Raw genomic sequence first — 18,043 nt, 5'->3', positions numbered from 1 at the left:
AGTTGCCAGATCAGAAATTTCATGTTGAACTAGAATTTATGATAATGAAGAAGCCTTAAAAATACAGTTTATTTATAGTGAGCCAGTTTAAGAACCGCAGCTCACCGTCCCTGGCAGATTTAGCTGGAGCAGCTGAAGGGGTCACCCCTATCAGCTGTGTGCCCTTTCTCCTTGCTGATATTATCCTACCTATAAAGAGCCAGCAGAGTCGGTACTGTGTCCTCTCCTCAACCAGTGCAGTTCAGACTGGCGTGACTTCAGTGGCCATCAATTTTCACATTAGTACTCTGGGCTGCGAACTGCAGAAGCTCAGGAGTGAACAAACACATCGCTTGTCCTCCCCCCTTTGCTATTGTTGTGGTTAATTGCAACAGAAGGGTATGGTGGACATCTGGGGGAGGAAGCTTCTTAAATTGCCTAGGATGAATCACCAGAGCACATGTGAAAAACACCCGGAGTGTCTTCCTGACAACCCAAGTGTCCCTTCTGCAGCATTCATGTCACCTTGGATTGACATTTCTCTGGTTTAGGTCATTCTCTCTATCTGTACAGTGTTTAGCAATCCTCGGATGTAGTAAGAATACCTAGGGACTAGAGATAAAAATTAGCAGGGAACACTTTTGCCTCCAAAATTCAAAAAGCTGATAGGTAACAGAATAGAAAAATCCTGGATGTCAGAACTCTTTTTTTTGTCTCCAAAGAAGTTATATTTTAAGAGCTGAGGTCAACAGCCCTCTTAGTACATAGAATTTTATTACATTCTTTGACAAAAATTGACAGCAGTAAAGAACAGCTTGTTCCACAAACCCCACTCCTCCTCGCCCGCCTGCTGTCAGCATGCTCTTCCCCTTTCCGTATGGCACTTTTTCACTGCCTTCACCTCGCCTTGTCTGTGTTTCCTTTGGACCTGCCTCCTCTAGAACCTCCACATGGTTTGCTCGGGGATGGCCACTGAACACGCTGGATGTCAGGCTGGGGGCGCGCACCGGGATTTGGCATCAGTGAAATGACTTTACGTTCGCTAACTAACCCTGGGACAATCTCTCACTGCCCCAAGGTGTGAAAGGACAGGCAGCCAGGTTCTCGACCCACAGCTGTCGGGCTCTGCAGGCTCCGCTTGGCTCACACTTTTGGTGTTTTGACAGCCAGCTACTTCTGCTGAGGTTGGCTAAAATGAAAAAAATCCCTTTGCAGGGCCACACACAGGTGTGCCAGGGACTATACGCAAGCAACTCCAACTCCAGGAGGGAGCTTGTCCCCTGTCCCTGCTGCTACGCTGGGGGGTCACAGCCTCATGGAGTGACTCTGGCCGGGACCTCGCAGCATCACTGCTGAGACCTGAACCTGGGGAGCAGCTACGTGCTGCCACAGCTCACATCACACCTCTGCTCCGGAGGTGGGAGCACAGCAAAACGCAGAGCAGTGAGGCAGGAGAGAGAAGGATGCCGAGGGAAAAGGGCTTGCGCTGCCCAGCACACAGCATGGCTCAGAATGACAAGTACCGTGAGACTTCTCAGTGGCTCATTCGGCATTATTCCCAGTGCCGCTTTTGAATTTAATACTGACTTCTGGGCATCTAATAGAAAAGGAAGGCAAAACCATGAGGCTGCAGGTAGGAAGAAGAGAGACAACAGCACCAGCTCAAGAGAGCACTAAACTCAGATCAATTTTCAAACTTCAGTATTTAAAAAAAAACCAACCAAACAACTAGAATTTTTCAAAATGCAGAATGCATTTTCCTCATGACATGGAAATGGCCATAATATTTGGTAAATACTTTTATTTAATAGTTTAAAACAAAAAATGATGAAAAAAGCTGACACCTTCAGACTATTTGAAGTGAAGTAGTCAAAACATTTTCTCACATTACCAATGACAGGCCACTGCTGTGACACAAAAGTGCTTTTAAAAGAACTGAATAAGAAAATCACTATTCAGAATTCCAGGCTGGTGTTGCTCAACCTGTTTCTTCTACTTCATCCTTATGTTGATAGGAATTTTGCTTTTGATTCCAGTGGAGGTGTTGGGACTCTAATAGCCTGAAGAGAGACTTAAGATTAGGAATTTGCCTTTCAGCAGGGATACATTTACAGATGAAACAAGATGTACAGGAATACTTTTAAGATACTATCATGGTATAAAAGGCTCATGGTCCCAATGACCGCAGTGGCAAGAGAACAGAACCTTTAATTTCCCACCAAAGAACGCCTTGCTTTAGGGAGATGGTCTAACGCATAGCAGTATCCTTTACTCTTTATGAACATAGCCTGGTTTTAGAGCAGTTTTCAGCTGACTGAGGAGTTATGTAATTGCACCAATTACATCCAATTACATAATTAGAGTAAATAAGTAATAATATAATTAGGTGCTGTAATTATGTAGTTATGACAGGTAGCACTAATGCTGATAAAATCCATTATGAAACTTGCTAAGAACTGTGGACAGGGCACACGAGAACAAAACTTTTAGGGCTTCATTTGCTAAAGTCTTTCATTCTTCCAACAGGCAAAATAATTAATTTAATTACTACGCCAATAGCCTTTTATTTTTGCAAATGAATGGAGGCACAAATCATAGGTTAATTCATATCTCTCTGTTTTGCTGAAAAAAAATCAGTAACTAATCACCTACATTTTTTGCCTCCATTTATCTATTTACAGCTACCAAAGCTTAGGTGAAATCTGCATGTACAAATTGCACCTCTGAAAAAAGAAGTCTAAAAATGTGGACGTTAACCTTCACTGTTCCAGTTATTGCATTCAACTGTCTTCTCTGACAAATGGATACAAGGAACACTCAAAGATTGCTGTATCAATGTAATACAAGTTATGTGCATCTCTCTGGGTTTGCTAGGGATGGTATTTCTCGTCCAATGGGTCAGGTAAGAAGTTTTTTTCTGCAGGAATGAAAATTCAATAGGGGAATCATCCATGCAGGTTCTCAGTGCAAATGCAAGGCATGTAGCCACCTTTACAAAGTTTTTTGGATATTGTATAATACCTGTCTGACTTCATAAAAGAGGCCTGGATAACAAACAAATAATAAAACCTACTGCCCTGATTTAATATTCATTAATATTTCACCCGATAACTGATATAAGATAGTGTGCAAGAAGAATGGGCATCACTGAAAGATCTGAAGTGCTTTATTCCCACCAACGTCTCCATAAAGTAACTGTCTGGAAAGCTAGAGGTGTATAAACTGTGTGTTGTTTTACAATACATTTTATGCTTGATGCTTTTTTCTAAAAAGAAAAAAAAAATAATAACTTGCTTTATGAAAGCTGGATAGCTACTGATTACTTCTGTCACTGCTCAGAGCAGTATGCTAAACACTGAAGCAAATACAGAGCTGCTGGGAAAATCAAAACCACAGGGAATATTAGGAGTTTGCAGCTCATGTCCACAGTCCAGAAGAAGAAAGCAGAAGTCCTCTGCCTCAAGGTGTTTTGAGGCCAGAGACATGCAAGATGATGGGAATGCCTTGAAACAAGCCACCCCTGGAACAGAAATACAAGTGAACTTGGAAACATGCAAAAATATTGCCTTTGAATGAGAGGTGTGTACAACATCACCTACAAGTTTCTTTCCCCTTCTTGAACTGGAAAATTGTGAAAGTGAAACTAGATGTGTAAATAATTCCCATCCCTTTTGGCACCCAGCCTTTCAAATAATATTCCAAACCAAGAAAACCATAGTATTCCTGTTATTTTCCAGTTGTGCTATCAGCAAGCCTTCAAACCAGATGCTTCACTGTTTGCTGGACAAATGACACATACAAAAGACTAAAAGTCATAATATAGACAGTCATAGTTTTGGGTCCTGATGGGTCTGAGCAGTGGAGAAAAAAGACTATCAGAAATTGTAGATGTTTTCCCTGGTACTTAGTTAATACTGATAATCTTTACAATGTTACTTTTTGCAATATTTTGCAAGACAGTAGTAGACAAGTACAAATAATAATTGGTTTCTAACTGCAGTTGTAGGGGTAGTGAGGATGATACTTGGAGCTAAACTCTACTTTCTATTAAAGAAGTTACTGCAGCATACTCCAAAATTTTGACCTACGTGTATTTGAGGATGGATCTGAGCCTTGAAGATTCAACTTGGGTAGAAATTTTCTCTCTTAGTAATCCAGCTGTGAAAACACAGAATTTGGGTTTGATCCATTAAAGCTACATAAGCAGCCATAAAAGGCATACCTAATCATAATAAAAACTAGTAGAGTTAAGAGAACTTTTCCAGGAGTATGATTCATGGAGTTTTTTCAGCCATATTCTGTATCGCCTGAAATATAAAACCTCATTCCATCTTGTCCCCTTCAAAGAGGTCCTGAGACTGCCCTGTTCTTCCAGCCACTGTATTTTTATAAATATTTGTCACATTCCCATACACCCCAATGAGCCTCAATCAGCAATGAGTCAGTTCCACTGGCAAGCCCCAGTTCCCTTGTGAAAGGTTAACTTGTAGTCCGCCTCTTTTGTGCCAGATCCTAACCAGAACTCGGTCTCTCACCAGGGACTTGCTCACCTCTCCCAGCATCATAAGAATGGTTGCTCAGCACATAGTCCATCACAAAGTCTGAACCAGCTGCTCTATCTTCAGGACAAAAACCATACCTCAAGCTTAATTTCTGCATGGTATGTAGCACATCTCACATGCTTGTCATGTAATTTCATTACTATCGTGCTGTGTTTGCTACATCAGCTCATACAGCTGGCTGACTGCTGCAAAACTACCTCTGAGTGTTCTCCTTTTGACTCTTCTTTTGGTCCTAAGCAAAGCTATATCTCTAAATCTCTTCTTCCAGTTGAATATCATACTTCCAGAATACTCCACTCTTCCGGTCAGATTATTTTCTTTCATTTCTTAATATTCCTTGTACCATGTGGTATACAGTAATCTCTCTGGCTCCAAGAGAGAGTCCTTTTTTGTTCACTTATGCAGTTCCAATTGCTCCTGCTATGCAGCACTACTATTTCTGCAGCACACCTTCCCTAGATTTTGTACTGGGGAATTTAAACTACACAAAGATACAATTACTAATCCCACACCAGCCACCTGTAGTTTGTTCAAACATTTGTTTTGCTTTTTTTAACCCACTCCTCCATTCTGTCTTGCATTCCATGTAAGCTTTACATTTCTAGGTCTGTATCTACCTCTCCCATCATCCAGAACAACCATTAACTTTATATATACCCATGGAAAAAACAAGCCTTCCTTCAGAGGGTTTAATAATCACAAAATCTGGATTACTAGTAACCACTTAAACCACCAGCATTCTGCCACAGAGGAACAGGGGCTTTGAGAAATCAGTTCAGTGCTTGAGGTCACATGTTTTGGTGCTTTTCTGTTAATATTTTAGATATTCAAACAGGAGTTCCCACCATTAATGCAAACGTAAAATACATTAGTGAATTACATCAGGAAAGTCAAAGCACTGCTGCCACAGGATGAATACACTTACTATGAATATTAATGCATCCCTTGGAATTAAACATTAATACTTAACATACATACTCACAAAGTTTAAAATCATACAAACATTGCAGGGAGAGGAAGAGGAGTAGAGAAGGAATAGACAAATGAGATAAGCCCTAGAGTCTGGTGACATTACTGATTCCACAAATTAAAGTGCGTTTCTGAGATAAGCTAAAATATCTTCATGTGTAAGAGGACAACCTGCCACTATGAATAATTTCTTGTAATGGAACAGAGGATACAAGCATTTGTTTTAGTTTTTTGTATCTCGCCCATCATACTGCAGAAGTGTAGACCCATTACTGCCTAACAGCATAAATGCCCTGAGCTGGGCAATGAGATTGATGGTTCAAAATTTCCATGGACATAGGCTGTTCATCTGTACCTGAACACTGAATTCCCATCACCTGCCACACTACCTTCCCATGCAGTGGTAATAGCACTTTAAAAAGCTCCATTTCAGCACAGCATTCAAGGATGCAGTCCTGTCGAAACATGAGCCATTCCACTAATGCAAGTTCTTCAAGGTAAGCTTCTGCATAAGCCTGCGCAGTGGTTGGGAGTCATCTCCTCTAATTTTAGCCAGCTCCCAATTAGGCATCTTGTCTAATCTGATCATTTAGGCTCTCAATGGAGTGAGAGGTGAGTCACCCCAGCTATCCTAGACACCTGTCTTAAGGCAGGATAAATAACCCAGCTTTCTGCACTGACAAGGCAGGGAGCTGGGATCGATTTAAACCAGGTGCCTGACTTGAAGACAGCTGAAGTTAAAGGAGAAGAATCTTCCCCGTGGCTAAACTGATGTCTAAAAGGGCACCCAGCATCTCGCTAGTGAGGCTGGGTAGTATGTATAATCAAAGGCCTGATGAGGGATAACAGTGCAGATACTCTCAATAAGAAATGTGGCTCCAGAAATGCACAAACAGCAAAGCCTGATGCACATTTGATTACGCCCTCCTCTGGGATTCAGACATATGCCAGCTCTGCAACCACAGACCCTGGCACAGGCCCCAAGCTGTGCAATACCTGCCAGGAAGTCCATGGGAAGAAAACGCTGCACCAGAATATCCCAGCAGGTAGGAAGAATTCCTCAAAAATGAAGCCCCAAGCCAGGCAGCCTTGATAATCCATTGCTCTCTCTCACCAGAACAAACCCTCTTTGGTAGCAGGCTGGAAATGAAATGTAATCGAAGATCTCTGCCCCAGTGTCATCAAATTTCTCTTTCTGAATCCAAGTCATACTCTCACTGCTTCACGAGGCAGTTTCTGTAGCTCTTCAAATCCCTGCAGCAGCTCTTCTTGGTCTTTTCAATAGCTTGTTCAGAGCAGTCATAGGAGAAAAGCACTAGCCCTCAACACTGACCCTGCGTTTCACTGTTCAGCAGGAGATGTTATTTTTCTGGACAGCAGCCCAGAGATACTGGACAAAGCCGGAGCAGCAGCAGATGTTATGATGCATGCTCTTCTGCCCCTGGTTTGGCTAATGAGGCAGCAGAACCCACAGAGCATGAGAGCACAAACGCCAAACCAGAGACTGTGGCCTGCGCCTTCATCTTTTTCATTATGTTTAAGACAGGGCTTTGTTGCAGACTGTCTAAGACACGTGAAAAGATCTTTAAAGATACAGATCGATGCCTCCTATTGTTCAGACAGAGGGAAACAGAAAGATATTCTCTGCTCTAGCTCCAAGGAGCATCTCTCAGTTGCATAAAGCACGTGCCCAAATTGACTTACCACAATCATTTGCGCCACGTAGCTCTCCGGGCCAGTGTACTCAGTTGGATCTTTAACTTTCACAAGAACTATAAAGTACAAATAATGCCACATGTTGTGTTCTGACTTTATATGCTCCTCAAACGAAACCGTCTTGTTATCAAATTTGTCTCTCTCCAGTCCTGCAAAAAGACATGAACTTAATGCAGAAAAAGAAACTTCAACATAAAAATACCCAAATCTGTTAAATATGTTAGAGAAAGGAACCTAACTTAATTTAAAGGATCATAAATTTGAAGGATCTTAATTTAAAAGCTATAACCGCATATAGTAACTGCCAGGCAAGAAATACCAGGCCAGAAGGCATTCCTGACAGAATTCTTTCAGCGCAGCGTTTATTCTCTTTTGTGATATTTCCTCTTAATAACAATAACAATATAATAAATATGTTACAGTTTTACAGTGCCTTCTATGCTGAGGGCTATAAAGTGCTTTACAAGTGTTGGCTCTGATTCTTTCTAAACGTATACTGGTAAGCACACAGTGTGCAATCTAGGTCCTGATCTTGCAAAGATTTATGCACATGTTTAGCATCAAGCATATGAATAGTCCCACTTAAGCTGCAGTGGGATTGTTTGTGCGCTTAAACCTAGCTGAGAGGGTGACTTTCTGCAGCTTTGTAGTCACACAGTTTTTACAGAGCTGTAGTCATAAGAATTTTTTTTTTTCCTGTAAAGGGTCAAATCTCTGAAGAATAATACCACAGTGAGGAAGGACAGGATTCACAAATGTTTGCCTCTGTGTTACAGCCTCCCTCCCTGGATCTCTTGTGGAGCCTTCCACAGACACTAAAGCTGTTGTGCTCTGCACAATGTTCATTCCTGTCAGTACAACCATGGAAACAACACCCAGCCCACAAAAAAGAAGGTATTTCTGAAGTCCCCTAGGGGAGTGAAGGTCTGCCCGTCTTTGTGAGTGCACCTCAAAATAAGCTCAATTTATCCGTCACTTTTGTGGGCATGATTTTATTTAAATCTTTTGTTCCTTGTTTCATTTCACCTTCTGAAACAGCCGGATTTTGCTGTTGTTACCCTTCTGGAATGCACTGTGCTGTGAAATACCAAGCTGTACTTTCATCTGCATCATGCTTTGTGAAATAAAGTCAGCAGCTGCACCATCTCCATTAGTGGTGATGATGCGAGTGTGAGACACGGCTCTTCTCCCTCAGATCCTGGGTGGAGACTGTGAAGCCACCTCTTAGCAAAGTTAGCTTTTGACTCTTAAACCAAATCTTTTTCCTACTGAGAGGGAATAAATTTGGAACCAAATTCTGACATTTTTACAAACTTTTCCTATAGAAGATAACCACCCCTTAGGTCCACGCTTTATTTATTGAGGAATAGTTCATTCTACTCTTTTCCCCATCAAATGTCTCAATAGCTCAGTAACACCTACCACAGATGAAACAGGTTGTCTTTAGTATTTCCTCCTTTTTCTGCTTTTCACTCCTGAGATCGGCAAATGTATCAATGATGACTCCAAAGATTAGGTTTAGAACAATAATTATGACAATGAAGTAAAACAGAAGATCATAAACAACTCGCGCAGCAAACAAGGGCTCCTGAAACAATAATAAGGTTGCAGTGACATAAAAGTAGCACACCTCTAAAATATTAAACAACATTTTCACATTAGCTCAAGCAAAGCTACGCATCTTTCTTTTCATACGCCAAATTCTGCTAGTCTTACTCACAGAAATAGAGAGGGACTACCTATGTGACTAAGCAAAGAAGTCTGGCTTCATGTGCTCTTATCGCTCTGGGACTCCTGTTGTCCTTTACGTTGTTTCACACAGCATGAAGAAGAGTGTACTGGATACAGCATAGATGTATTAGTGTAGCGTTCGATTGAAGATAATTACCTTGCCAGTACAGAAACAGGAATATGCAGTTTCTAGTACCCACTGAGAGCAATGACAGCTCTTCTTAATACTGCCTTGTGGCATACAGGGATATGCTTATGGTATGTCCTTGTGGCATATTCCAGACCAATGCCAAGTTTTCACACTGAACAACTGGAAACCGGGGGAGCATGCTTGTGTGATGCCAAGGCCAGACTACTATACTCTGCACCCAACAAGGGCACGTTAATGGTTTTAGCACTGTGCTAATGCAGTCACATGGCTGTAAGCTGGCTCAGAGTAGGCAGACCAAACAAGTGTCTTTTGGGAACACAACATGCACAGGCACACACACATACATACACACATGAATGCGCACACACACATGAAGTACTCATACTCCCCATTTCATCACACTCATGTTTTTAGGTCATAGCTACTTTCCTTCATGCAAAGGTTGGACTGGACTCCCGTTGACACCTCTAAAAACAGCAAAGGTGTTCTGTGGCAAACAGGACACGACACTCAGTGTAAGGAGGAGGAACAAAAAAATGCAAGTCCTTTTCTTCACCATGATACTGACTTGGAAGGCACTCATGTTCTCGGTTTCCTACACATTCATTAGGATAACAGTGCTACCCTTTATGAAGTGCTCTAATGTAGTTAGCATTAAATAAGTAGCACTCTAAGTGGCAAGGGTCATTTTCAAGGTCTGTGTTTACAGACTTCATGGGGATAGACTATGGTTACTGTAGAACCTCCTAGTCTAGGAGATAGGACCTAGATTCCTACTACCAGCACAAAGAGCTCTTCTATCCAGACCTGAGTTACTTGTCTCTGGACTTTTGCAAGCCCTGCTGAGATCCTACTTATGAATTTAATCACAGACTCATAGAATCCTAGAATGGTTTGGGTTGGAAGGGACCTTAAAGATCATCTAGTTCCAACACCCCTGCCATGGGCCAGGACACCTTCCACTAGACTAGGTTGCTCCAAGCCCCATCCAACCTGGCCTTGAACATTTCCAGGGATGGGGCGTCCACAACCTCTCTGGGCAACCTGTTCCAGTGCCTCACCACCCTCACAGTAAAGAACTTCTTCCTTACATCTAATCTAAATCTACCCCCTTTCAGTTTAAAGCCATTACCCCTTGTCCTATCGCTTCAGGCCCTGCTAAAAAGTCCCCCTCCAGCTTTCTTGCAGACCCCTTTAGGTACTGGAAGGCTGCTATAAGGTGTCCCCAGAGCCTTCTCTTCTCCAGGCTGAACAACCCCAACTCTCTCAGCCTGTCCTCATAGGAGAGGTGCTCCAGCCCTCTGATCATCTTTGTGGCATTCCTCTGGACTCACTCCAACAGATCCATGTCCCTCTTATGTTGGGGACCCCAGAGCTGAACGCAGTACTCCAGGTGGGGTCTCATGAGAGCGGAGTAGATGGGGAGAATCATAGAATCATAGAAATCATAGAATCACCTCCTTCGACCTGCTGGGCACGCTTCTTTTGATGCAGCCCAGGATGCGATTGGCTTTGTGGGCTGCAGGCGCACATTATGTGGTCACGTTGAGCTTCTCATCAACCAACACCACCCCCAAGTCCTCCTCTGCAGGGGTGCTCTCAATCCATTCTCTGCCCAGCCTGCATTTGTGCTTGGGATTGCCCTGACCCACGTGCAGGACCTTGCACATGGCCTTGTTGAACTTCATGAGGTTCACACGGGCCCACCTTTCAAGCCCATCAAGGTCCCTCTGGATGGCATCCCTTCCCTCCAGCGTGTCAACTGCACCACACAACTTGGTGTCCTCAGCAAATTTGCTGAGGGTGCACTTCATCCCACTGTCCATGTTGCCGACAAAGATATTAAGCAGTGCTGGTTCCAATACCAACCCCTGAGGAATGCCACTGGTCTCAACTTGGACATCAAGCTGTTGACTGCAACTCTTTGAGTGCAACCATCCAGCCAATTACTTATCCACCGAGTGGTCTATCCATCAAACGCATGTCTCTCCAATTTAGAGACAAGGATGTCATGTGGGACAATGTCACATGTTTTGCGCAAGTCCAGGTAGATGATGTCAGTTGCTCTTCCCTTATCCACCAACGCTGTAACCCCATGGTAGAAGGCCACCAGACTTGTCAGGCATGATTCGCCCTTAGTGAAGCCGTGTTGGCTGTCACTAATCACCTCATTTTCCATGTGCCTTAGCATGGTTTCCAGGAGGATCTGCTACATGATCTTGCTGGGCACAGAGGTGAGACTGACTGGTGTGTAGTTCCCCAGGTCTTCCTTTTTTCCCCTTTTTAAAAATGGGGCGGTTGTTTCCCCTTTTCCAGTCAGTGAGAACTTCCCTGGACTGGCATGACTTCTCAAATATGATGGATAGTGGCTTAGCCGCTTCATCTGCGAGTTCCCTCAGGACCTGTGGATGCATCGCATCGGGTCCCGTGGACTTGTGCACCTTCAGGTTCCTTAGATGGTCTTGAACCTGATCTTATCCTACGGCAGGCAGTTCTTCATTCTCCCAGTCCCTGCCTCTGCCTTCTGCGTCTTGGGTGGTGTGGCCGGAGCACTTGCTGGTGAAGCCTGAGGCAAAAAAGTTGTTGAGTACCTCGGCCTTCTCCATGTCCCAGGTAACCAGGTGTCCTGGTTTCAGCGGGGATAGAGTTAATTGTCTTCCTAGTAGCTGGTACGGTGCTATGTTTTGAGTTCAGTATGAGGAGAACGTCGATAACACACTGATGTTTTCAGTTGTTGGTAAGTAACGTTTAGTCTCAAGTCAAGGATTTTTCAGCTTCTCATGCCCAGCCAGTGACAGGACACAGCCAGGACAGCTGACCCAAAGTGGCCAACGGGGTATTCCATACCACGTGACGTCCCATCTAGTATATAAACTGGGGGGAGTGGGGGCAGGGGATCACCGCTCGGGGACTAACTGGGCATCGATCAGCAGGTGGTGAGCAATTCCACTGTGCATCATTTGTATATTCCAACCCTTTTATCATTACTGCTGTCATTACATTAGTGTTAGCATTATCATTATTAGTTTCTTCTTTTCTGTTCTATTAAACCGTTCTTATCTCAACCCACGAGTTTTACTTCTTTTCCTGATTTTCTCCCCCATCCCACTGGGTGGGAGGGAGTGAGTGAGCAGCTGCATGGTGCTTAGTTGCTGGTTGGGGTTAAACCATGACACCAGGTCTCCTGTTTCCTTCCAGAGGGGGCCCACACTTTCCCTAGTCTTCCTTTCATCACCGATGTACCTATAGAAGCTTTTCTTGTTGCCCTTGATGTCCCTGGCCAGATTTAATTCTATCAGGGCTTTAGCTTTCCTAACCTGATCCCTGGTGGCTCAGACAATTTCTCTGTATTCCTCCCAGGCTTCCTGTCTTTGCTTTCACCCTCCATAGGCTTCGTTTTCGTGTTTGGGTTTGTCCAGAAGCTCCTTGGTCATCCACACAGGCCTCCTGGTGTTTTTGCCTCTTTGTTGGGATGCATCGCTCCTGAGCTTGGAGGAGGTGATCCTTGAATATTAACCAGCTTTCTTGGGCCCCTCTTCCCTCCAGGGCTTTATCCCATGGTACTCTACCAAGCACATCCCTGAAGAGGCGCAAGTCGGCAGTCCTGAAATTCAGGGTAGCAAGCTTGCTGTGTGCCTTCCTTACTGCCCTAAGGATCTTGAACTCCATCACTTCATGGTCACTGCAGCCAAGGCTGCCCTTGAGCTTCACATTCCCCACCAGCCCCTCCTTGTTGGTGAGAACAAGGTCCAGCATAGCACCTCTCCTCATTGGTTCCTCTATCACTTGGAGAAGGAAGTTGTCATCAACGCATTCCAGGAACCTCCTGCATTGCTTATGCCCTGCCGTGTTGTCCCTCCAACAGATACTGGGGTGGCTGAAGTCTCCCATGAGGACCAGGGCTTGTGAACGTGAGGCTGCCCCTATCTGTCTATGGAGGGCCTCATCCTCTCGGTCTTTCTGGTCAGGTGGCCTGTAGCAGATGCCCACTATAATGTCACCTGTCCCTGCCCTCCCTTTAATCCTGACCCATAAGCTCTCAGTCAGTTCCTCATCCATCCCCAGGTGGAGCTCCATGCACTCCAGCTGGTCATTGACATGGAGAGCAACACTCCCTCCTTGTCTCCTCTGCCTGTCCTTCCTAAAGAGCCTGTATCCTTCCATTCCAACATGCCAGTCATAGGAGCCATCCTACCACTTCTCCGTGATGCCAATAAGCAAACAGCCCTGCAGGTGCCCACAGGTCTTTAATTCCTCTTGTTTATTCCCCAATCCTTGTGTTATCATGTGGCTCACCAAGCAGTGTTGCTAGACTGCCTTTATTTATGATGTTGTTTTTGAACTTAAATAAAAATGCATAAAACCACCCAAATATTAAGAGTAGTCCTTACATTAACTGAATTTCAGAGGAAACTTCTGGAAGAGGACATATACCACTATATACGAAAATTCTGTTTTGACTTCGATGCTAGTTGAGTACAAGTAAACAATAGGACCTATTCCAGGGCAGATGCCATGCTGAATTTCAGCTAAAAATACATCCTATGTACTACAGTGGAGAGTCTTGATGTATACTCATCAATCAATCCCTTTTGAAAGTTTGCATTTATAATTCGTAGCGTGATAGAAGAGTGATCCAATCCAGCAACACTTCTTAGCAGTGCTTGGAACGTTATAATATGTTCCAGTTTTCCAGAAGGGGTAAACTACTACCTAGAGTTCCTTTCTTCAAGTATCATCATCACACCAAGCTTAGCTCTTCCCATTAAATACTCCATCTGGGATGTAAAAATTACATGGATAAATCAACTGTGTGACATTGGAGGAGACTAGATACAAACACTGTCTATAACCTCCAAAAATTGACTTTGGCATTCACGAGATGCACAGGGAGTAATGCATTTCCTCAGCCAAAACACTTACATCTTTGGAAGGCTTTCTGAGCACGTCTCCCACACCACCACCATTTCGCAGGCCTTGGTTTAATACAGTCACAATGCACATTAGCAGGGTGTCACAGGTCCTTTCTATTCCATCCTCCTCCTCTTCACCTGCAAACAGGAGAGCAGCAACTTTAGGAACCACAGCATCAAATGATCACTCATCAAAGCAAGCCACAATTCTGTGTTAGAGAAAGCAACTGCAATACACATCTGCCTTTCATATTCTTCAGCTAGAATTTCGCTGATCATTCCTATCCATTTGCACATCACTGCTGGTGACATACTTAGGCACATCAGGCATACTTAGCCTGGAGAGAGACAGAGAAAATCCCAAGCAGTTCTCCCACCAGTAACTCAGTTAATGACCCAGAGCTGCCACTTCTGTTCACGGGAGTACCCCTTTTCCTTGCAAGTACTCCCACTGGTTTCAGTATGACTGCTTTTTCAGTGGGCCTCCTAAGTGCGCAGCTGACACATAGAGGAGAAGCAATATAAACACAGAATTAGAAGCACATTCATAAAAGGATTGTCTTCCTGTGAAATCATTCCTCTACCTACTCATGTACAAGCCAAGTCATGTTAGCATTTCAAATCATTAAGGAGGGGCTGGCTTTTATATGAGTAAATCTGTCCATGATCTTTCCACTAGCACACGTGCCCAGGCTCAGGTCTGATATACATTAAATGAAAGACTCTCCCTGACCTCAGCTTGAAAACTTGGATTCTATTCTTATCTCTGCTGCAGAGCTGCTGCGTGGTTTTGGCCGAGCCACAGAGGGTACTATTGTGCAGGAGATATTTGAACGTGCAGAGGAGCTGGGCTGGAACACCAGTCCCCGACGGGACTTCGTCCGCCTCGGCCAGAATTCCTCCCACCACGCACTCACCCCCATGCTGCGGCTGCATCAACAGCCTCCTTTTGAAGAGCCCTGCTTGAGTTGTTCCCTGTGTCCTGCTGACTTGCACTGAAGGGTCAGGACTGTGACTGCCGTTTCTCCTGCCTTCCCTTCTCTTTAGGGATACGTTTGCTTAAGTGGTGAAGGCAGCGATTCTCACTTGGTTTGCTTTATGCACTTATTGTAACATAGTTTAATAAACAACAACATCCTGCTGCGACAGTTAACTGAAACAGCATATTTAACAGCTCCAAAACCACCACATCTGGGGCACCGAGATAGACTTTGATAAATTGAATTGACTGAAAGCACTCACATTACAGACAAGCAATTTGGATTTAAAACATGGGTTCCCAAATTGTGGTGTATGCATCACGATTGGTATTTGCACAACAGAGCTGCTATCCGCTGCTTTTGCCACCACTGCTTTTGCTACACAAGCAAATTAAATGAGAAAGAATTCCTCACTTAAGGAACTTGAGCAAAAAGAAAAGCAAAAGCAGATATCAGGATAAATTTCCCTGTTAAACTATATGGTCATTACAGACATTACTACCACTAATAACTCCAGATTTAAAAAATAACTGCTTAAATATTGAAACTGAAAGGATTGAAACAATAAACCTTTTTTTTTCTGTCACATCTGGAAATTTTTTACTAGCACGGTGATTTTAGTCATACTAACTAATCTCCTTTGCTTTTGCATCCTGCCTTTACTTCCTCCTTCTAAACATTACTCCATCATTTTTTTTTGGACCTAATATCTGTGCTTGAGATGATGACCATCCACAAGATAAACTAAAAGCCTTTATAAAAGCCACAGCTTCTATTTCATTTAGGTAGCTACAGAACAAGATTTTCACTATTCACAAGATCAGGGGCAGGTGCTGGAAACAGCAGATGATCAGATTCTGGTGAATGGTGAGGATAAACCAGGGTTGAGAACTGGAAGCTGCAACGTAAGAGAGTGTTACCTACTAGAAACCCTAACTCACAACTCTCCATGTCCACTGAGACAAAAATTCAGAGGAAGCCCATGCTTCAGAGAGATGCAAGATACCACTCATCAGCTGACTGGCACATCTTGCAACACAGAGAATCAGCATCCCACATTGCACTCAGAAGAGCAAGCTCGGGTTGCACAATCTTTGCCAGAGAATCAGACAGCCGACAGCCCAAAGTTGGCAGAAACCTCCAGTGCAGTAATGTAGGCTATGGGGAGTGTACAGACATCCATATGTCTACTCTACTTCCACTCCCAGATGTGGAGCAACAAGAGCTACCTTCAATCTAGGAGCCAGATAACCCTACAAGCATATGTTCTGCCTCTGTTTGTTTGCCCTGGTGCCCAGCAGCACTCATAACCCAGACTCAGCCCCTGTCGACACAGACTATGCCCATACTACCAAAAGGAGTGGATCTGTAGAGTGAATTGTTGCTAAGGACCCAATATCGACACTAACTGAGGTTCAGTGGGTTTTACTTGCAACCAGCTCCAGTCTGGTGAGTGGCCCATTAGTGGCTAGACAGCATTAGGTAGGCTGTCTTCTGATTAAGTTTAATTCAAAGGTAATGCAGGTTAAGCACTAAGATCACCCCACAATGTTAATCACAGGACAGTAAGCAGGATGATAGGAAGATTTACTTCAAAAATCCTCATCTGATGGCCCACAGCTACCTGGCTTCTGGGCCTGATCTCCAATGCAAGCACGGGCAGAGGAGACACACAAGTGCCCATATGGATCTAGCTGAACTTGCACAGAGCAGTACCAGGCCTGGGAGTGGAATGCGTCTTTGAAAATGTCCCCTTTTACAAACAGATACCTGTGCGCCTTTCTAGCACAGGTCTTTATGGGCTACAGAGCACAAAGAGCCATGTACTGTAGGATGTGAAGTTCCTTCAAGTGATTAAGCACTTCACCAGGCAAAGACTTAAGTGATACAGAAATGCTTTTGGAGTGAAGAGCAGGAGACTCCGAGGGAGATGAGACAAAGTATTTTTATGCTGACAGCTCAGTGCAGCAGTGAAGCAGGCTGCAGACAGGGGATGCTCTCTGAGCAGAGCGGACTGGCTCCCAGTTAACTCCTTGCCAGCATGAGCAATGACTGAGCACACGCTCAACCAGTGAAACCCAAGGAAGAAGCAGAGTCTCATCAGAACAAATGATCAGCAGTGATTTGATCTGAAAAGCAACGTATTTATGTCTCTACTCTGGACCTGAGATGCCATTGAGAACATTTTATGTTTCCTACAGACAGCTGTGAACTTCTTCATGCTGCTCCAACGGGAATCTCACCAAATCTCAGGCCTTTGCATTCCACCACACTCACGCTTTTGCCAGAAGGGATATCTGTCCCAGGAGAAGACAGAAGGTAGAGCACTACTTTTTGACAGATGATTCACTGGCTAGGATGAGCAAAACCGTTCTTGCTGAATGTTGGGTTTTTAATGTTACTGGATAAATAAAACTTCTCCAAGATTAAGTGATAGTGCAGTTAGACGTTTTGCACAGCCCTCTTTCATTATTGTTTAATTTTAAAGAAACAGTATCCAAACAATAAGAAATGTGAGATTTCTATCATTTAAAGAGCTTGGCAAAAGCCACACTGTGTCTCTTTTGACTGATTGATTACTCTTTGAATGCAGCAGCTTTGCCAATAGCTCTTAGACTGTTTTCTCCATCTAGTCAGACAGCTTCCCATGTTGTTTATGAAGCCTGTTTACACACCAGCTAGGGAGAAAAAGCCTACTTTTATAGCCCTCTCCCTGAAGCCCTTGATCCTCAAAACTCAAAAATTAGCAGTGGAAGAATAAAGCTTATGAAACAGCGTTATACTGGAACACAGGATAGGCAGGGGCTGCTTATGTCCTCACTTTCAGCCCTCAGCAACCACAGGCAACTGTGGCAATAAATATTTCAAGACTGTAGACCATCCACTGTGCACATACCCACACTGCAAAGGCCACAACACACTAAACCAAAATGAACATCTATAGTGAAAGACCAACCACCACAACTAGACTGTGACACAGGAAGAGAGTAGGAGAGGGAGAGAGAGGAGCACCACCACCAAAGCTCCCTGTCTAGCAGTGCA

General features: G+C 43.9%; 1 protein-coding gene across 2 annotated transcripts in view; it reads right to left on the bottom strand.

The window, feature by feature from the left end:
* ITPR2 (inositol 1,4,5-trisphosphate receptor, type 2) overlaps positions 1-18,043 on the bottom strand; it is a 267,987-nt gene that overhangs the window by 18,887 nt on the left and 231,057 nt on the right. For both annotated transcript variants that reach the window (XM_010575416.1, XM_010575415.1), the window contains 3 exons: positions 14,032-14,159; positions 8,649-8,814; positions 7,215-7,375 (listed from right to left, as the gene is read on the bottom strand). In XM_010575416.1, the coding sequence (XP_010573718.1) occupies positions 7,215-7,375; positions 8,649-8,814; positions 14,032-14,159 (455 nt within the window). The remainder of the gene's footprint in view (positions 1-7,214; positions 7,376-8,648; positions 8,815-14,031; positions 14,160-18,043) is intronic.

Source organism: Haliaeetus leucocephalus, unplaced genomic scaffold (assembly GCF_000737465.1).
Source record: "Haliaeetus leucocephalus isolate CR32 unplaced genomic scaffold, Haliaeetus_leucocephalus-4.0 Scaffold473, whole genome shotgun sequence".
Lineage (NCBI taxonomy): Eukaryota > Metazoa > Chordata > Aves > Accipitriformes > Accipitridae > Haliaeetus > Haliaeetus leucocephalus.
Note: the sequence above shows the minus strand (reverse complement) of the source record. Positions and strands in the feature narration are given on the sequence as shown.